This window comes from Lepisma saccharinum, chromosome 19 (assembly GCF_977018435.1).
Source record: "Lepisma saccharinum chromosome 19, izLepSacc3.1, whole genome shotgun sequence".
NCBI classification, from domain to species: Eukaryota; Metazoa; Arthropoda; class Insecta; order Zygentoma; family Lepismatidae; genus Lepisma; species Lepisma saccharinum.
In genome coordinates this window covers 42,500,876-42,516,713 of record NC_139247.1, presented here as the reverse complement: position 1 = coordinate 42,516,713, position 15,838 = coordinate 42,500,876, and the positions used below count along the sequence as shown (strand labels likewise).

The 15,838-nt window shown below is 39.0% G+C and overlaps 1 protein-coding gene across 1 annotated transcript in view; it reads left to right on the top strand.

Annotated features, from left to right (window-relative positions):
- The window catches only part of LOC146002836 (uncharacterized), a 53,128-nt gene that overhangs the window by 12,022 nt on the left and 25,268 nt on the right, over window positions 1-15,838 (top strand). Inside the window, exon 3 of the mRNA XM_083140807.1 lies at window positions 3,016-3,184. Within this exon, the coding sequence (XP_082996933.1) occupies window positions 3,016-3,180 (165 nt within the window). The 3' untranslated portion in view covers window positions 3,181-3,184. The remainder of the gene's footprint in view (window positions 1-3,015; window positions 3,185-15,838) is intronic.

Here is a 15,838-nt window from a genome sequence, read left to right as displayed (position 1 = left end):
TAGCCGCTAGATGTCAGTTGTGTTCTGTTTTGCTTGGTAACCGTCAGTTGTTTGAAATGGCTACTCCGCAGCAGAACTCATTTTGTGTTCTCGAGTTTGCGAAGTGTAATTCCATGATTACAGTGCAAAGACGTTTCAGGTTGAGGTACCAAATTGATCCTCCGAATGGATGGAACATTCGCAGATGGTATCGACAGTTTGTAGATACAGGATGTGTATGTAAAGGAAAGAGTCCTGGCCGCCCTCGTGTTCCTGAAGAAAATGTTGCACAAATTCAAACTGCTTTCCAACGTAGCCCTTCAAAATCAACTCGTTGTGCCAGTCGGGAGTTACAACTTCCTACAACAACAATTTGGCGTGTTTTGAGACGTCAGCTGGTTATGAAGCCGTACAAGGTACAGCTGTTACAAGCTCTGCGTTCTGATGACAAACGCAAATGTGTGGCATTTTGTAACGAGATTCTTGATGCTATTGACAATGACAACACTTTCGCACAACACATCGTGTTTAGTGATGAAGCTGCGTTTCATGTCAGTGGTCAGGTAAACAAACATAATGTTCGCATTTGGGGCCTACAGAACCCACATGCATTCATTGAACATGTACGAGATTCGCCCAAAGTGAATGTGTTTTGCGCGATATCCCGATCATCTGTTTACGGCCCATTCTTCTGTGATGGACACACGGTTAACGGTCAGCAGTATCTCTCTATGTTACAAAACTGGTTGTTTCCGAGGCTGCACGAAGACAACTTCATTTTTCAACAAGACTGGGCACCCCCTCACTGGAGTCGCCAAGTGTGTGATTATCTGAATGAAACTCTACCGAACCGTTGGATTGGTCGTCAAGGAGCTGGCGACTTAGCATGTATCAGCTGGGCTCCATGGTCACCGGATTTGACACCCTGTGACTTCTTCCTGTGGGGTTTCATTAAAGACAATGTTTATGTACCACCACTCCCACAGAACCTGGAAGGGTTGAAGAACCGGATCCGTACTGCCGTAACATCAGCGACGAAGGACATGCTTGCCCGAGTATGGGAGGAATTTGAGTATTGATGTGATATTGTTCGTGTCACTGTTGGAGGACATATTGAACATCTGTAATCTAAACTTGAGAGGTTCGTAAGTATGTGTGTCAAGTTTCATCTTCGTATGTCTTAGAGTTTAATAAATATATGCATGCGAAATACGTATATTCTTTTTGAAACATGCTGTATAATAAACACATGCAATAAATAAGAATTGGGCCTCCCCGATGGCACAGTGGTAGCGTTGTCGCCTTGTAATCAAGGGGTCCTGGGTTCAAAACCCTGTGGAGGCACATAGTGGTTCGGATCCCACTATAAACTGTAGGTGCAGTCCCAATTAACCTTACTGTGCATAAAGTGGACTTAAAACACCAAATCAATCAATAAATAAGAATTGGTGCAGAAAGCCAGATAAAATTTTCAGAATACCCCACTGGTATCCACTCACCTGGAATTCTACATGAATTTTCTTTGTTCCAGCATCTGGTAACGAAATCTGATTAATGTAGTACAAGGTATGTTGTATTCAAATATCTATCAGTGTTTATATTGGTTTATCAATATCAGTATCAGAAAGTATAGATTGTAATTTAACCACTGACACTGGCTGATACTTTTGAGGTGACTAAGTGTCTTGCAGAGTTCGCGAAAATGTCATCTTGGAAATTACGCAAAATGTAGAACTGGATTTTGTGATTGAGTGATTATCTCGTGTGGAATTATGAATATTTTATATACAGGGTGGTCCAAAAGTGTGGAGACACCTGAATAGAAGTTGAATGACATACTAAAACTAACATTGGTTTGTAATAGGGGTGGGGGGAAATGTTATAGGGCATATGACGATAACGGCCGACATCTTGAAACCTGCCATCTTGAATTCAACTTCAGAATTTTAAATGGGAAGGGGGTGATGTGATATATCAAATCAGGCTAGAATTTCACGAGAAATGCAATGATGAAGGTTTTTCGCTGTATCTTTAACCAGTAAAAAGTTATGACTGATTTCTTGTACCAATTTGCTCCTTTTCTCGGTGTTAGAAAAATGCCTTAAAATTTGTTTAGTGCATCGAGATCAAAGTGACATGTAGGGAGAGAAGTTTGAATGTCATTGCACACGATTTTAATTGGATACATCCACGAAGAGATGCGCATTATGAATGGTTGTCGCGAACAATTACAGTGTGACGCTTCCATTGTATGAAATGTCCTTTCTGATCAATTCTTCCTTGGTAGAATTACCCTAATGAGGTAGGAAATTTCATATAAATTTTAAAAATGATCACAGTTGTAATATGCATAAAGTTTGAAGAATGGAATGCTTTTCTCCTACTTTCCACATGTTTATTTGTAGTGTAGCATTGTGAGAGGGTGGGGGCAAGGCGTTGGTTGATATTCATTAATTTGAATCTTATCTTATATTTATGATAGTCAGTAAAATAAATAAATGTCAGTTAATTAGGATTCTGCAAAAATATTCAAAGGAGTAGAATGTCAAATGCAGAAACCAGTTCGAAACTTCTATCACTTAATCCAATAACAATATGCATAGGTAAATTGTCTAATTTCCATAAATTTCACAAACAAAATTTCCACCTAAGCTTCAAAGATTTTTCCTTGATTTAGGTGCTGTGATATTAAAGCAACGTAATCGAATTTCAGTGTATTAATGATTCGATATTTGAAAAAATAAAGGAACCCAGTTTATTTAGATATTTGCTTATCTGTTGGGTAGAGTAGAAGAATGTTCCAAATTATAAAGCAAATAACTATTATTATTATGTATGTGTTATTAAAGGTTTTATGTACAATAATATAATAATATTGTTATTACATCAATATGATATCAGTAACTAGACCCCATTCATCCACTCCCCCTGTGCAGAAATATAGCTGGCGATGCTTATCTCCATGTTTGATTAAAGTGTAGCACATGCGATGCTCATAATTATTTTATTGTGATGCATGTAACTTTTGCATTCCAGCGTTGGACGAATTATTTTACCAAAGGGAGAGAACCAGTAAATGTTTATTCTCATGCAATAACAAAATTATTGGTATCTATTACTGAAGAAAAGGATGAGGAGAGGAAAGCATTCTTAAAGGAATATCTAGAATTTTTTCAGAAGTACCTAATAGCATCATCCTAACTAGGTAAGGTATTTTTGTTTTGCAGTGTGTGAGAACCAAAATTGTTATCTTTTCGTGAAACAGAGGCTGTATTTTCAATGATCTATCATATACTATAATTTATTTCATTATGTGAAAGGTACGGTTGCGTTGATAGCAAGGTGTTGAATCGTTGTAAGCTTGCTGTACTGATATTAAATATTCATCCACCGAAAAAGTCCTATAGGCAAGAAACCACTGTTCTTTAAAGTGATATTTCTTTTTACAACTCACTTGACCAGTGCTGCAACCTCATGGAATGTTTTTATGTTGATCCAATACCACAAGGCTTTGTTTTTTCCAGGATGTATCTGTTCGTTTAGTCTTAATATCTTATAGTTGTGAGTGGGAAGCATTGTCTTGTTTGAGTGTAAATGCCTGTCATCTTTAGTCAAAATTTTCATATTATAAAAATTGAAATCACGATTACAAAACTCCATGAATTATTGTTAATAGTTGTAGTTAAATTATTGTTATTATTTTCACTGGCTTGTAGAAAACATTACTTCATAGAATATTAAAAATAAAAAAAAATAACCCGTGGTGCAACAGCCTGTGAGGGACCAGGGCCTATCTACCAACTGCCGGCCTTACTCCCACTTTTGAAGTTTGAGGTTATCCAACCAGTCACAGGGTGATGTGTCGTCAGCAACCCCCCCAGTCCTTGTTGAAGGTTTCCATAACCAGGTTACATTACCCATTTGTAGCTCCCCAATTTCCTCACAATTTTGGGTAGCCACCGGTCCGATACACTGGCCGAAATCTTAGGAGAAAAGTTAATCCAGGAGACTCATACCTGTGTGCATTAGGGTGATGACTTTTTAACAACCTCATTTCCCTGTATCATAATTTGATGAGCTTTCATTAAAGATTAGATAAAATCTTACTTTCAAGGTGATTAGATAAAAAAACCTCACGCACAAAATGATTTAAAAAATTTTATTTATCAGTTTTTTTGCCCATTTTTTGAAGTCACTGTAAGCAGATATAAAATTGAACACAAGCTTTAGAGTCACATATATACAACATTATATAGGGTCATCAAACACACAAGGAAGTCAATTATTCACGATGATGTCATTGGACAGGAAGAATCTCAGTGGAAGGTTGTCCATGTTGCGGCAGGAGTCGTGGAAGTCTTGTATAACTTTGATCGCACGCTCACAGCACTGGTTTCTTCGGGCAATGTTGATTGGAGATTCATCTGTTTTCCAGTGGGTTTTCAAGCATTTGAGACCTGTTGGGTAGTCATTCAGAACTGCAGATAGTTCATCAAAATCTTCAGCACGGAACAATTGACTGCTGAACCAATGGTCAGCCCAGGAGTAGGAAATGAATGAACAAATTTTACGCAGCCTGTTCCGGGTTTCAGGCATCAGAATAAACGCAAGAAGGGCTAGAATGGCACGAGAGTTCCATCGTGCATTGCTGATGTTTGGGATCTGTTGAAACTTCACGAAGGGGATCTCATTCCTGTCAGTGAAGTGACGGAAGACACGAGTGAGGTGGTAGAGAAACTTCATGTCGTCTCTCCAGCCGCCTGTTTCCTTAATCTCAGTTTTACCATTGCTGAAAGCTGCTTTCAATTTATCATAATTGCTCATCAAATCCTGCACAAAGAAGTACTCGATGTTTTGTGATTTAGTCGAACCATGGAGCTCATCGTCCATGACAACGCAAAGAACGCTATCCAGCACATGGTGCTGGCAACTGATGAAATTGGGTTTAGGGTGACCTTTCTCTTCGAACATTGTGTTATGCTCCACTTCTCCAGATGAAGCGTGCTCACCAAGTGCTTCTTCATCTGAGCAGCTCTCGTGTAGATAGCCTTGTGGATTGCTGACTCACATGGGGTTGGGATTTCAATGCCCTCACCAGAAAGCTGGCGGCACACCTTTGCTGCTCCGTGGGACGACAACTTTGAGCTTGTAACATGGCGTCTTGCAATGTCTGTTGGGTTATGCTTCCTTGTTCTTGTTGATGCTTCATTCTCATCCTCTCAAGGACTGTCTTTGCTGTTGTCGGATGAGTCCATGTAACTGTCGAAACAATCAGGTGGCACTGAGCTGTTAAGTGTTGACACAGTCGCTTCCATTGCCTTCTTTCGCTTGGATGGGTGGATGGTCTTTGCACTAGCACGTTTGCAACTGGAATAACTAACCTGGCCCTTGCTCTCAATTTGCAGTTTGTAGAGGTTCTCATCCTCTTTGCACATCCATTCGCCTTTCACCTTGGTCACGTCAAACAGTTCATTCAATGAATCAAAGTTTTGTTTCTTTCTGCATCGCTCATAGTCTTTCAGAAGGTTTGCTAGTTTTGCACAAATGGCTTGATCAGATACATGCGGGAAGTTCAATGTTTTGCTCCATCTGAATTTAAGCTCCTCAGCAATTAGACCGATCCTCTCTCTCCGTTCTTTGGCAGTGGATTCAAGAAATTTGAAGCGTCCAATGGCGTGGCTTTTCAGGGGCATGCGACTCCGTTCACGCAAGGGTGCTTCATAAATTACCACGTTGCCTCTTCTTGATGGCGCTTGAAACTGGACTAAGTTCTTTGTCCAGGTTTCCTTGTTCTTCTCCGTGTTAGAAGAGCTCCTCTTGAACGACATGTTGTCTTCTACTCAGCAACTGAAGTAGAAAAGGCTTTAACGTAAATATTAAATACGTAACAAATTAAAGAAACTGTTAATGAATTTCCATATATTTTATTTAAAAACAAGCAAAAAACAATTATAGAAAATAAAAAAAGACAGACACTAATAATATATTAGATGCTCAATTATAATTAGCGAGAGAGTTTAATGTAGCTCACCAAATAATACAAGGATTTCTTTATAATATACTCTGGATAATGCGCAATAGTTATAATAAGGCAATAATAATGTTGACACCAAATTAATCTAATTAAAACTCTACTACCCGCTTTGAACACCTCGCGTATATAGCAGTTTATACCACACTGCAAAACAGCTGAAGAAAATTTTAGTACTGTACAGAAGCTTCCAGAGTAATTACGTCACCGTGACGTCTCAGTCCGACCGGATGGCGCACAGCGTTCTATGATTTTCTGGAATATTCCATACAATTTTCTGGTGCATAATTTATTGCACAACTCCGTTTGCTGAATTAAATTATATATAAATATTGTTAATACAATTTTATGAAATGGTAAAATGGCATACATAAAATTTAAAAAGGTTTGTGCATGACCTTTTTCAATATTTCAATGGAATATACCTCATTTTAGTCATTAATAGGCAAAAGTTCATCCATTTGTGCTACAGGAAATAATTTTTGAGAAAAAAAATGAAAAAGTCATCACCCTAGTGTGCATCCTGTAGCTGGAGCCCGAAGCATAGTGCCTTAGACCGCACAGCCATGGTGTGGGGCTCAGAAATATTAGGTTTATCAAATTAATGGAAATACAGAGGGAGTAATAATATTAGATTTTGGTATCAAATTGTACATGAAAAATACACAAATATGATGACTTATTAAATAATTTTAAAAGTTAGGTTATAAAGAGGGCCAGAGTTAAAGTGTTCAGACATTAGACCAGTGTGAAAATACCACCCCATCGAGACTATTTTCAGTGACTGTTGTAAATTGATGTGAATTTAAATTACCAAAGAACTAATTCAGTAGTAGGTTTAATAATTAACATATCTAATTTGATGTAAGATGGCATGACTTATGACATGGCCATAACTTGGGTTGATTGATTGATTTAGTTTATTTTACTTCGCTTTTCTGTCCTTTTGGCTATTCACGAAGATGAGGATGAAAGGACAATCACACACTCAAATTGACAGCATACGAGTCTCTTAGAGGATTATACTGACTGTGACTCCAGACACCAGACGTTAGTCTTCAAAATGGTAGTCCAGGCCAGGATGTACTACAAGAAAGTGGGGTTGACATTTCGGTGTTGACGGAAAGGTCACCCATTACACTCCTTGGCATAACTTGTGGTCTAACTTTGGAGGCAGAATCAAAAGTGCCCGCAGAGGGGGACCAGGGGTGCACAATCCCCCCCTTAGACACGAGGAAAACAGTTTGAGGAAAGGTGTGGGATGTTTGCATGAAACATGGGGAAAATGCCTATGCAAATTATCCTAGTGTGGGTTGATTTATGAGAATTTTCTTAACTGGGAGAATCACACTACCCCCATGTGGTAACGTACGTTACCCTCACTTTACTCTTCTGCTTCCTCCCCATCCCTTCCCAAGAGAAGAAAAAATTCTGCAGGCAACCTTGAGCAGAATCGAAAAGTTTTTCATAAAGATAGTGTGCATGACTATTCTGCTAAATAACTGTTACATCAAAGAATTACTCTTTATTCTTTTGTTCTGCATAGCCTAGGACATTAACAAAAATACCCTCAACTTGTAAATACGAGGGTTGCTGGATAAGTTTATGCAAACTACCACCAACAGTGGCACTAGTGTTCCGCTATTATAAAAATCGGAAGAAAATGCCTTTTTTATGTTTAAATTATCTTTGTTTGTTTAAGCCTATTCGTTTATTTTTCACAGCATTTTGAAGAAGTAGTTTCGTGTGAGAAATGGAAATTTCTCGTGAACACTTTCGGGCAATGATTTTTTATGATTTCAAATGTAGTTTAACACGGAAACAGTCCAATAGGACTGTTCACAATTGGTTCTCCGAATTCCAGCGTGGTCGCACATTTCTCAGAGATGAATTTCGTGAAGGTTGTCCATCCACGTCTGCTGTTGCCAGTAATGTTGATACAGTGTGTGAAATGATTGAGAGCGTTGAGTGTCAGTTTCCAGAAAGCCCCACACTACATTGGCTAACTGGCTGAACTCCACCCTAGCCCGAATTATCCTAAATTCGTCTGTTCCCACACGGTGTCTGGTTAAGTAACAGATGCACAAAGACTATATATACACATATATTTAATGTCTACAATGCATATACACGAAGGACTATACAATAAAAACGAAGGACTGAAATTCGGCTCTAGAATGTGTCTCTACAGCGCACTTCTAACCGTGCACATGTGTCACGGTTCTTCTTACGACGACTCTTTGATGACTGTTTCTTCACAACTTGTGGTAACGCCCAAGCAAAGAGCCTGGCTCAGCTCTCGGGACGTTTCCGAATTCACTTCTGAATGTAAGTTCCCGTAATCAAGTCTGCAGTTTCTTACTCCCACACACTTCACACATGAATTACTCACACATAATATAAATCATTTTTCACTTGATGCATATACACAAAAAAGAAAAAGAAGATAAAAACACTAATTACAGTATGTACATTGTTCACTGAACAGAGAGAAATTGGCATGTGACATACCATGAGATTCAGGCATCGTTGAACATTGACATGAAAGCAATACGTACGATTTTGCATGGTCATCTGAACGTACGGAAACTTTCAAGCCATTGGATCCCACACAACTGGACCGTACCTCAAAAACAGGCTCGTGTAAATTGGTGTAAAGAAATGTTCAAAAAATTCAACCGAGGCAAGTCAAATTTGGTGTACTACATCGTTACAGGCAGGCACGTATCCAGAGGGGGGCTCGAGCCCCCTCCAAAATATTTCGATTTACACTAGATAAAATGAGGTTTTTGGCTTGTGTGTGTGAAATAAAATATTGTGATTATAATTTAAGGAGAAATATAATTATCGAGGAAAGGCGGAGAATGTTCTAGAACCCTGAAGGATAACCCTGTTATTGTTAATATTGTATGTAAACTTTTCTTGCTCTTTCGGTGTTGTTGCAACGAACTTGAGCATTATTTAAAGTTTTGTCAGCATTTGGAAGTTGCACAACAAAGCACTGTTGAAGGTAGAGCCATGAGTCGGGCGATTCGTTGCATTACTACAAAAAAAAGTGCAGAACATTCCAGAATATAATGTGGATATAAATACGCGGATTCAATTTCACAGTTGGTCTGTACAACAGAATAATTCAATAAGACTTGACGAGTAAGTGTGACAGTCGATTGGTAATCAGTCAGTGTCCATTGACAGTTTTATGAGATGTAGAGATTTGGGGGGGGGGAGGTGAAGAGGACTAGTGACACATTATCCTGGAAAGTGCTGAAGTCTACCACTATTAGTACAAGTTCAGGTCCAAAGCTGAAGACATTGCCGACATTCTAGTGCTAGTTTCGGGTCATGAGCCGAAGAGATCGAAGGTCTCTAAAGTAAATATTTCAGCAGTAATGGGCATTGGAGCTTCATGTTTTTTAAAAAAAGAAAAGGAAAGGAAATAAGCTGAACAGATCGACTGAAAATCTAAGTTTTGAGTGACGATTTATTAGTGACCGGACCAAGTTTCGTCTATGGAGTCCGAGAGTTTCGTGGGTTAAAAAAGGACTTTTAAGCCAACTGTTTTGGAAGAACACTCGAACACTAACTACCACAAAGAGGCAGCCATGATGGCCGAAAATTTTATGAATGTCGAGAAGAGAAAGCAAGAAGCTGTTGCATATGTAGAAATTTTAGCAGAAAAAGCAAGCTCGACCATGACCCCAAAACCAGGGTACCGTGCCATTCTTTGTTCTACTAAGTGAGCTACCAAGTCACCCTTGGCTTCGCTTGATCTTTTGCTGTTGCGGTAGAGCAATGGCACGGTATGCCTGGTGGAGTCAGCATTTTCCGCTAAAATTTCTGCATAGCACATCTCTTGTGTTTGCCCAACCGTGAGATGTTGCCTGTTTAATTAACAAGCACAGAAAAAGGAGATAGAATAAAACTAAGGGACATTCCCACCGGTTGACAAGATATTTTTCTTCTGTGGTCAACACGAGCTGCCGTTTCAAGGTGACAATGAGATTGACCCACTAGGTTTCACACCGAAGCTACAAGCTATACGTGTCGCTTGAGGATTTCACAAATCGAACACAGGCTTGTGCAGCCTGTCGTGCCGCTGCGGTGTGAAAAGTTTCTGTTGATTGGGTGACGCTCATTGCAAACGACGTGTGTGTGTGTGTGCCATTGGTCTGAATTCTTCCTAAATCTTGAAGATCCAAGTCACAAGGATGGAAAATCAGAATTTTTGTTAAGGTTTCCTTTGGAAGGCAGGCGACAAAGGATCATTTCCAAACCTGGGAGAACACATTCGAATGGATTGTCCATTGCATAACAGCATCGTGAAACGGACACACATACACATACTGAGATCGTTTCAGCACAAACACAATGTTCGTTCATTGCAACAGAGGAGCCGAGTGATAAAAAATGTCTCGATATCATGTTCTGAATGAAGAAAAAAACCAGCTTAAACAGTGGCAGATTTAGGAGACAGTTGCTCTCCATTTTTGGCCCTGGACTATGGCTTTTTAATTCTAACCTTTGTCTACCAAGAGAAAGTAAACTTTTCTTGTCCCCCACCATTTTGAAACTGAATCGCCACCATCGACCTTAAACCTTGCGAGGTTATATCTATACCCCTGTAAAAAAAAAATGATATTTAGCCCCCCCCCCCACCAAAAAGGAATTTCTGGATACGTGCCTGGTTACAGGAGATGAAACTTGGATCTATTCACACGAACCCGAAACTAAACAGCAATCCACTGTTTTGGGTGTTTCAAATTGAGCCGAAACCAACAAAAGTTGTTTGTTTGAGGAGTGCTGCCAAGCAAATTATTGCTTGTTTCTTTGGTTATACCAGACATGTGGCAACAATGGCTTTAGAAGATCGAAGGACTGCTAAAACAAACCCAAATCGTCGCATTATTCTTCACCACGACAACGCCAGTTCCCACTCGGCACACCAAACTGTTGATTTTTTGTCCAGTAAAAATGTTGAATTAATGACACATTGTCCGTACTCGCCTGATGGCTTCTTTTTGTTCCCACACATGAAAAATAACATGCATGGTAAGGATGTATGTCGCCTGTTGACGATTTCTGAGGTATCAGCTTCAGAGTGGAAAAAATGCTTTCAAAATTGGTTTGAGCGTATGCAAAAGTATGTCGATCTTAAGGGTGAATACTTTGATAAACAATAAAGCCATTCCCAGAATTTCACATGTCTTTTTTTCATATTGATTGCATAAACTTTTCCAGCAGCCATCGTATTTAAAAACCTGACAAGTTACGCCTATGTGGGTTGGGAACAAAGGGACAATCCAGTAGTGCCGTGGTTTATTTCATTCGCATTTATGCTAGTTTTGGTTAATTCCGAAGATAATGAGTGATAATATGATGAAATTGATGAAGGAGCACTCACAAACAATACCCATGTTGGGGTTCGTACTGGGACCCCTGACATCGTAACTTGCTAACCAGTCCACCATGGAGGTCGGTCCATGGAAAATTATTTTCAACCTAAAATTATATATTTTGAAGGGCAGCAATATTATGGGGAAATATGCCGCGTTTTACCCTCCCCCTTCACTTGAAAATCCTGTGGACGGACGTCCCCATGGGGAAGGTGATAAATTTCCTGTGAAAGAAAAAGAAATGTGCTTGGTGCACAGGAGCAGGTTGAGTTTATTCAGAATTTTCCATTGGGAGGGGGTTAAGGTTCGATTTATTGCCAAAATGATCATAAATCGGCCATTTGTGAAAAATCTCTGACAAGCAGAATCGTGTCGCAGCGAATTTGCCCTGAAGCGATCAACCATGTACAGTGGGATCCATGAGTATTACCATGCAAATTGTCCATGACTATTTTCATTAATTTTTTCCTTACATCCTATGTGTTTTTAAGCGATGGGTTTTTATGTATGCTGGTGCAAAAGTTGTCAACAGCTTGTTTTGAGTTTTCTTTTAATTCTTGAAGCTCCTACTGAGTGGAATAAATTGCACGAACATGGTGATGGACAATTTGCACGGTAATACTCATGGATCCCACTGTACCTTCCATAAGAAAGTGAGAGTTCGCGCGTGGTGAACTCGCTGCGTCAAAATCCCGCTTCCGCTCATCACCTGAAATCTTCCCATTTCACGAAAATTTTTACCCTAATTTCCCGCGTTGAGGGAAAATGTACCTTGATGTGGAGTGGACACACTTGTAACCCAGTTGCATGTCGAAACTCGTTTCTCAGTGATGCTAACTCTGTAGTAATTAACAAAAGTTTCCAATATTTTAAGCCGACTTTATGGCCAGGGACTAGACCTACAGTAGGGCTGTTCGGGATCGGGAAAAAATTTCCCGTCCCGATCCCGACTTCGGGAAATGACATCCCGAGAAGTCGAGAAATACCAAATTTGGTCATTATAAAAATTTGTTAATTCTCGACGTTTTCTACATTGCAAGTGTCTGAACTTATCGGCAGTGGCGCAGGAACGTTTTTCATTTGGGGGGGTACAAAATTCAGCCTATATATATATAATATACACACACACACCTACTACTACTACTATACCTAGCTGGTACGTATGTAGAAATACATTTTGAGGGGTCCAACAGTGTCGCAATAATAATAATTATACATAATAATAATTAGAATAATTATATTTAATTAAATTAAAATATTAATTAAATATGTAAATTAATTAATGTGCCATTGTTATTATTACATGAATAGGTAAAATATAGTAAAATAATAGATATACAGAACAGCACGTACTCATTATCTAGATTTCGTGTAGTTAAGATCCCCACGATTTGCATAAAAACAACTGCCCTGGCAAGGATTTAATGTCAAATAGAAAAATAATTGAATATTTATTGAATAACAAAAAAGAAGTTAGATCCAATTAACGAAAAGTAAAGTTGCTGATCAATATTATATATGGATATTATCATTAGGACTGAGGAACCCTTCAAAGCTGTATGAGCCAATTTCCTTGCCTTCCAATAAGTTCAGCGGAAATAATCATCGATTATATATCTAATGCTAAAGAATTATACGTATTTTGATTATTTACGTTTACTACTTGGTAAGTCTTTCGGGAGTGGGTTCGGCCCCCTTGGACCCCCCCCAAATACATCCTTGATAAATATAGGTATGATGTGAAGCCATGGGAAACATTCTATTTTAGAACAACACACACGAATGTCCTGTTATTTAATGCAAAATTTGCATAAATATATTATTTCTTTGTTCTTTCTTAGAATTTATGTTGTTGTTTTTTTTAATAGATTTTAAAACCTGATAACAATTCTGAAACATATAAAGCTCTGGACCTCGTTCTGGGCTTATTTGGATTTAACGGAACGGAAAATAAGGAGTTTGAAATGTGAAAATTGCGAACAAAGATACATATATTCATTGTAATTCAGGTTGAGATTAAAGGGGGTGAGGAGGATCTTTAGCCACCCCAACCAGGAATAATCATCTCCCACCCACTGGATATGGAAACCACATTATTGAATATATCATACTTATAGATTTCCACTTCAGTTCAGTTGATTCTAATATTAAAGTCCCATAGCTACGCATAAAAATATCTTTAAACAATTTATGGCAGATGTGTACCACGTCCAATGTCCTTTAGAAGCCATGTATTTCGTATTTTCTCAGACATCTATAGGGTATTTTAACACCAATAAGCCTTGTTTCCATGATTATGAAAAACTAAATATGCTGACCAAGGCAGTAATTTATTTTATTAAAACATAAACTAAACGTAACGTTTCAGCCTTCTAGCAAGGTCTTCTGCCTTGGTCAGCATATTTAGTTTTTCATCTATAGGGTATTGTAGGGTGATCCATAAAGAACGCCGGATTTGAAGTTGCTATAAATAAAATTTATTTTTGGAAAAAATCCCAAAACACATACCATTCTCTTCAGGAGATATTAAGGTTTAAACATGGAAAACAATATCAGGCATATGACCCCCCCCCCCTACTAGCCCTACACGCAATCACTCGGTCCATGAAATTCACCATGAGCCGATCACACATTTGAGGACACGTCGAATTTCTTGCTTAAGTTCCAACAAATTTCGGGGTTTGTTCTGGTAAACTTGTGACTTGGTGTACCCCCACAAGGAAAAGTCACATGGTGTCAAGTCACAAGATCGAGGTGGGAAGGTTTGGTCTCCTAGCAACGAGATTATTCTGTCCGGGAACTTCTCACGCAGCAGATTGATTGTTTCTTCTGAAGTGTGGCAAGTTGCACCGTCTTGTTGGAACCATACATTTTCGATGTTCATTTGATCCAAACGAGGCCAAAGAAAATCAGTTAGCATTGCACGGTAACGAATTCCATTCACTGTCAGAGCATTTCCTTCTTAGTCTTCAAAAAAGTAAGGACCGACCAAACCCCCACTCCAAATCCCACACCAAACCGTAACTCTCTGAGGATGCATTTCCTTTTCCTGAATGACTCTTGGGTTCTCAGATCCCCATATTCGGCAATTCTGCTTGTTTACGAACCCGTTTAAATGAAAATGAGCTTCATCGCTGAAAATGATGCCCTTTACGAAACCCTCGTTCTCTCGTTCCAGTCAACAAATTGCCGTCGTTTTCCATGATCCGCTGGTTTCAGTTCCTGCGTTAACTGCACTTTGTACGCGTGCAAGTGCAGATCTTTTGTCAAGATTCTTTGCAATGTTCTTGAGCACGACGGCGATACGATTTTGCAGGACTCACAGCAACAGAATGACGCACGACAGCAACGTTTGCTTCACTCCGGCGACTTCGAGGGCGTCCAGGGCTTTTGATGTCTTCTGTTGATCCAGTTTCTTCAAATTTCTTGATCAACCTACGAACAGTTGATTCGTTCGGTGTATGAAGATGACCAAGTATCGTACGGAGTTTCCGAACAGTCACCGCGAAACTTTCACCATTCTTGTAGTGCGTTTTGACAATCAAAACTCGCTGTTTCTTACTGTACTTTCCATGGCGTTAGCAATACACACAAACAGTAGAACAACTGAAACGCTTCTCAACACAAAACCTCAATGATAACTGATAACAACAATCGCACCAACAATGCTGCCAACCAAACAAAAAAATATGGCGTCCTTTTCAAATCCGGCGTTCTTTATGGATCACCCTTATTAAAAATGAGAAAACTGAGTTGAGATGGTTACCGATCAACTCGTAAGAAGTCTAACTTTGAAATATTTATGAAAAATTTGCCAAAGCATTTATTTGTTATATATTTAGCTGTACCTAATGACCAGAGTTAGGATTTTTAGGTGCGCACCTTTTTTTCGTAGTGAAAGTGAGACCTCTCTGGAAGGACTCAGTGTGTGAAATGTTGCCTCAACGTGAGAATGGAGCTAATTTTCCAGCACCTTTTTTCCCCTTTTTTGATAACCTTTCCCCTTCCCTCCCTTTTCTGGGACATTTATCTATTTTCCCCATTTTTCGTGTTCTTAATCGCTTTTCCTCCCCTTTTTATGTCCTTTTACTGGTGTTAAATATATTTCCTCAGCAAATCATTGAATTTTTATTGTCTTTTTTCGCGGCACTTTTCTCTTTAAGATGTTTTCACATTGTTAACTGAAATTGAATGTATTTAAACTGTGCTTGATTGTTGCCTATTTGAAATCAACAATGGAAAGACCGCTACTGATATGCACCAGATCGCTGTTATTTTTTTAAGATAGAAGGAAAGTGATGGAACTGTTATTCGATGCACGGTTTGTGATACGGGAATCACATTAGATGAAAAACACCAGAGAGATCGCATCCAGGAACATATTTCCAGCTCTAAGCATCAAAAGAACAAGAATCTGCAAGGAAGTAAATCTCGG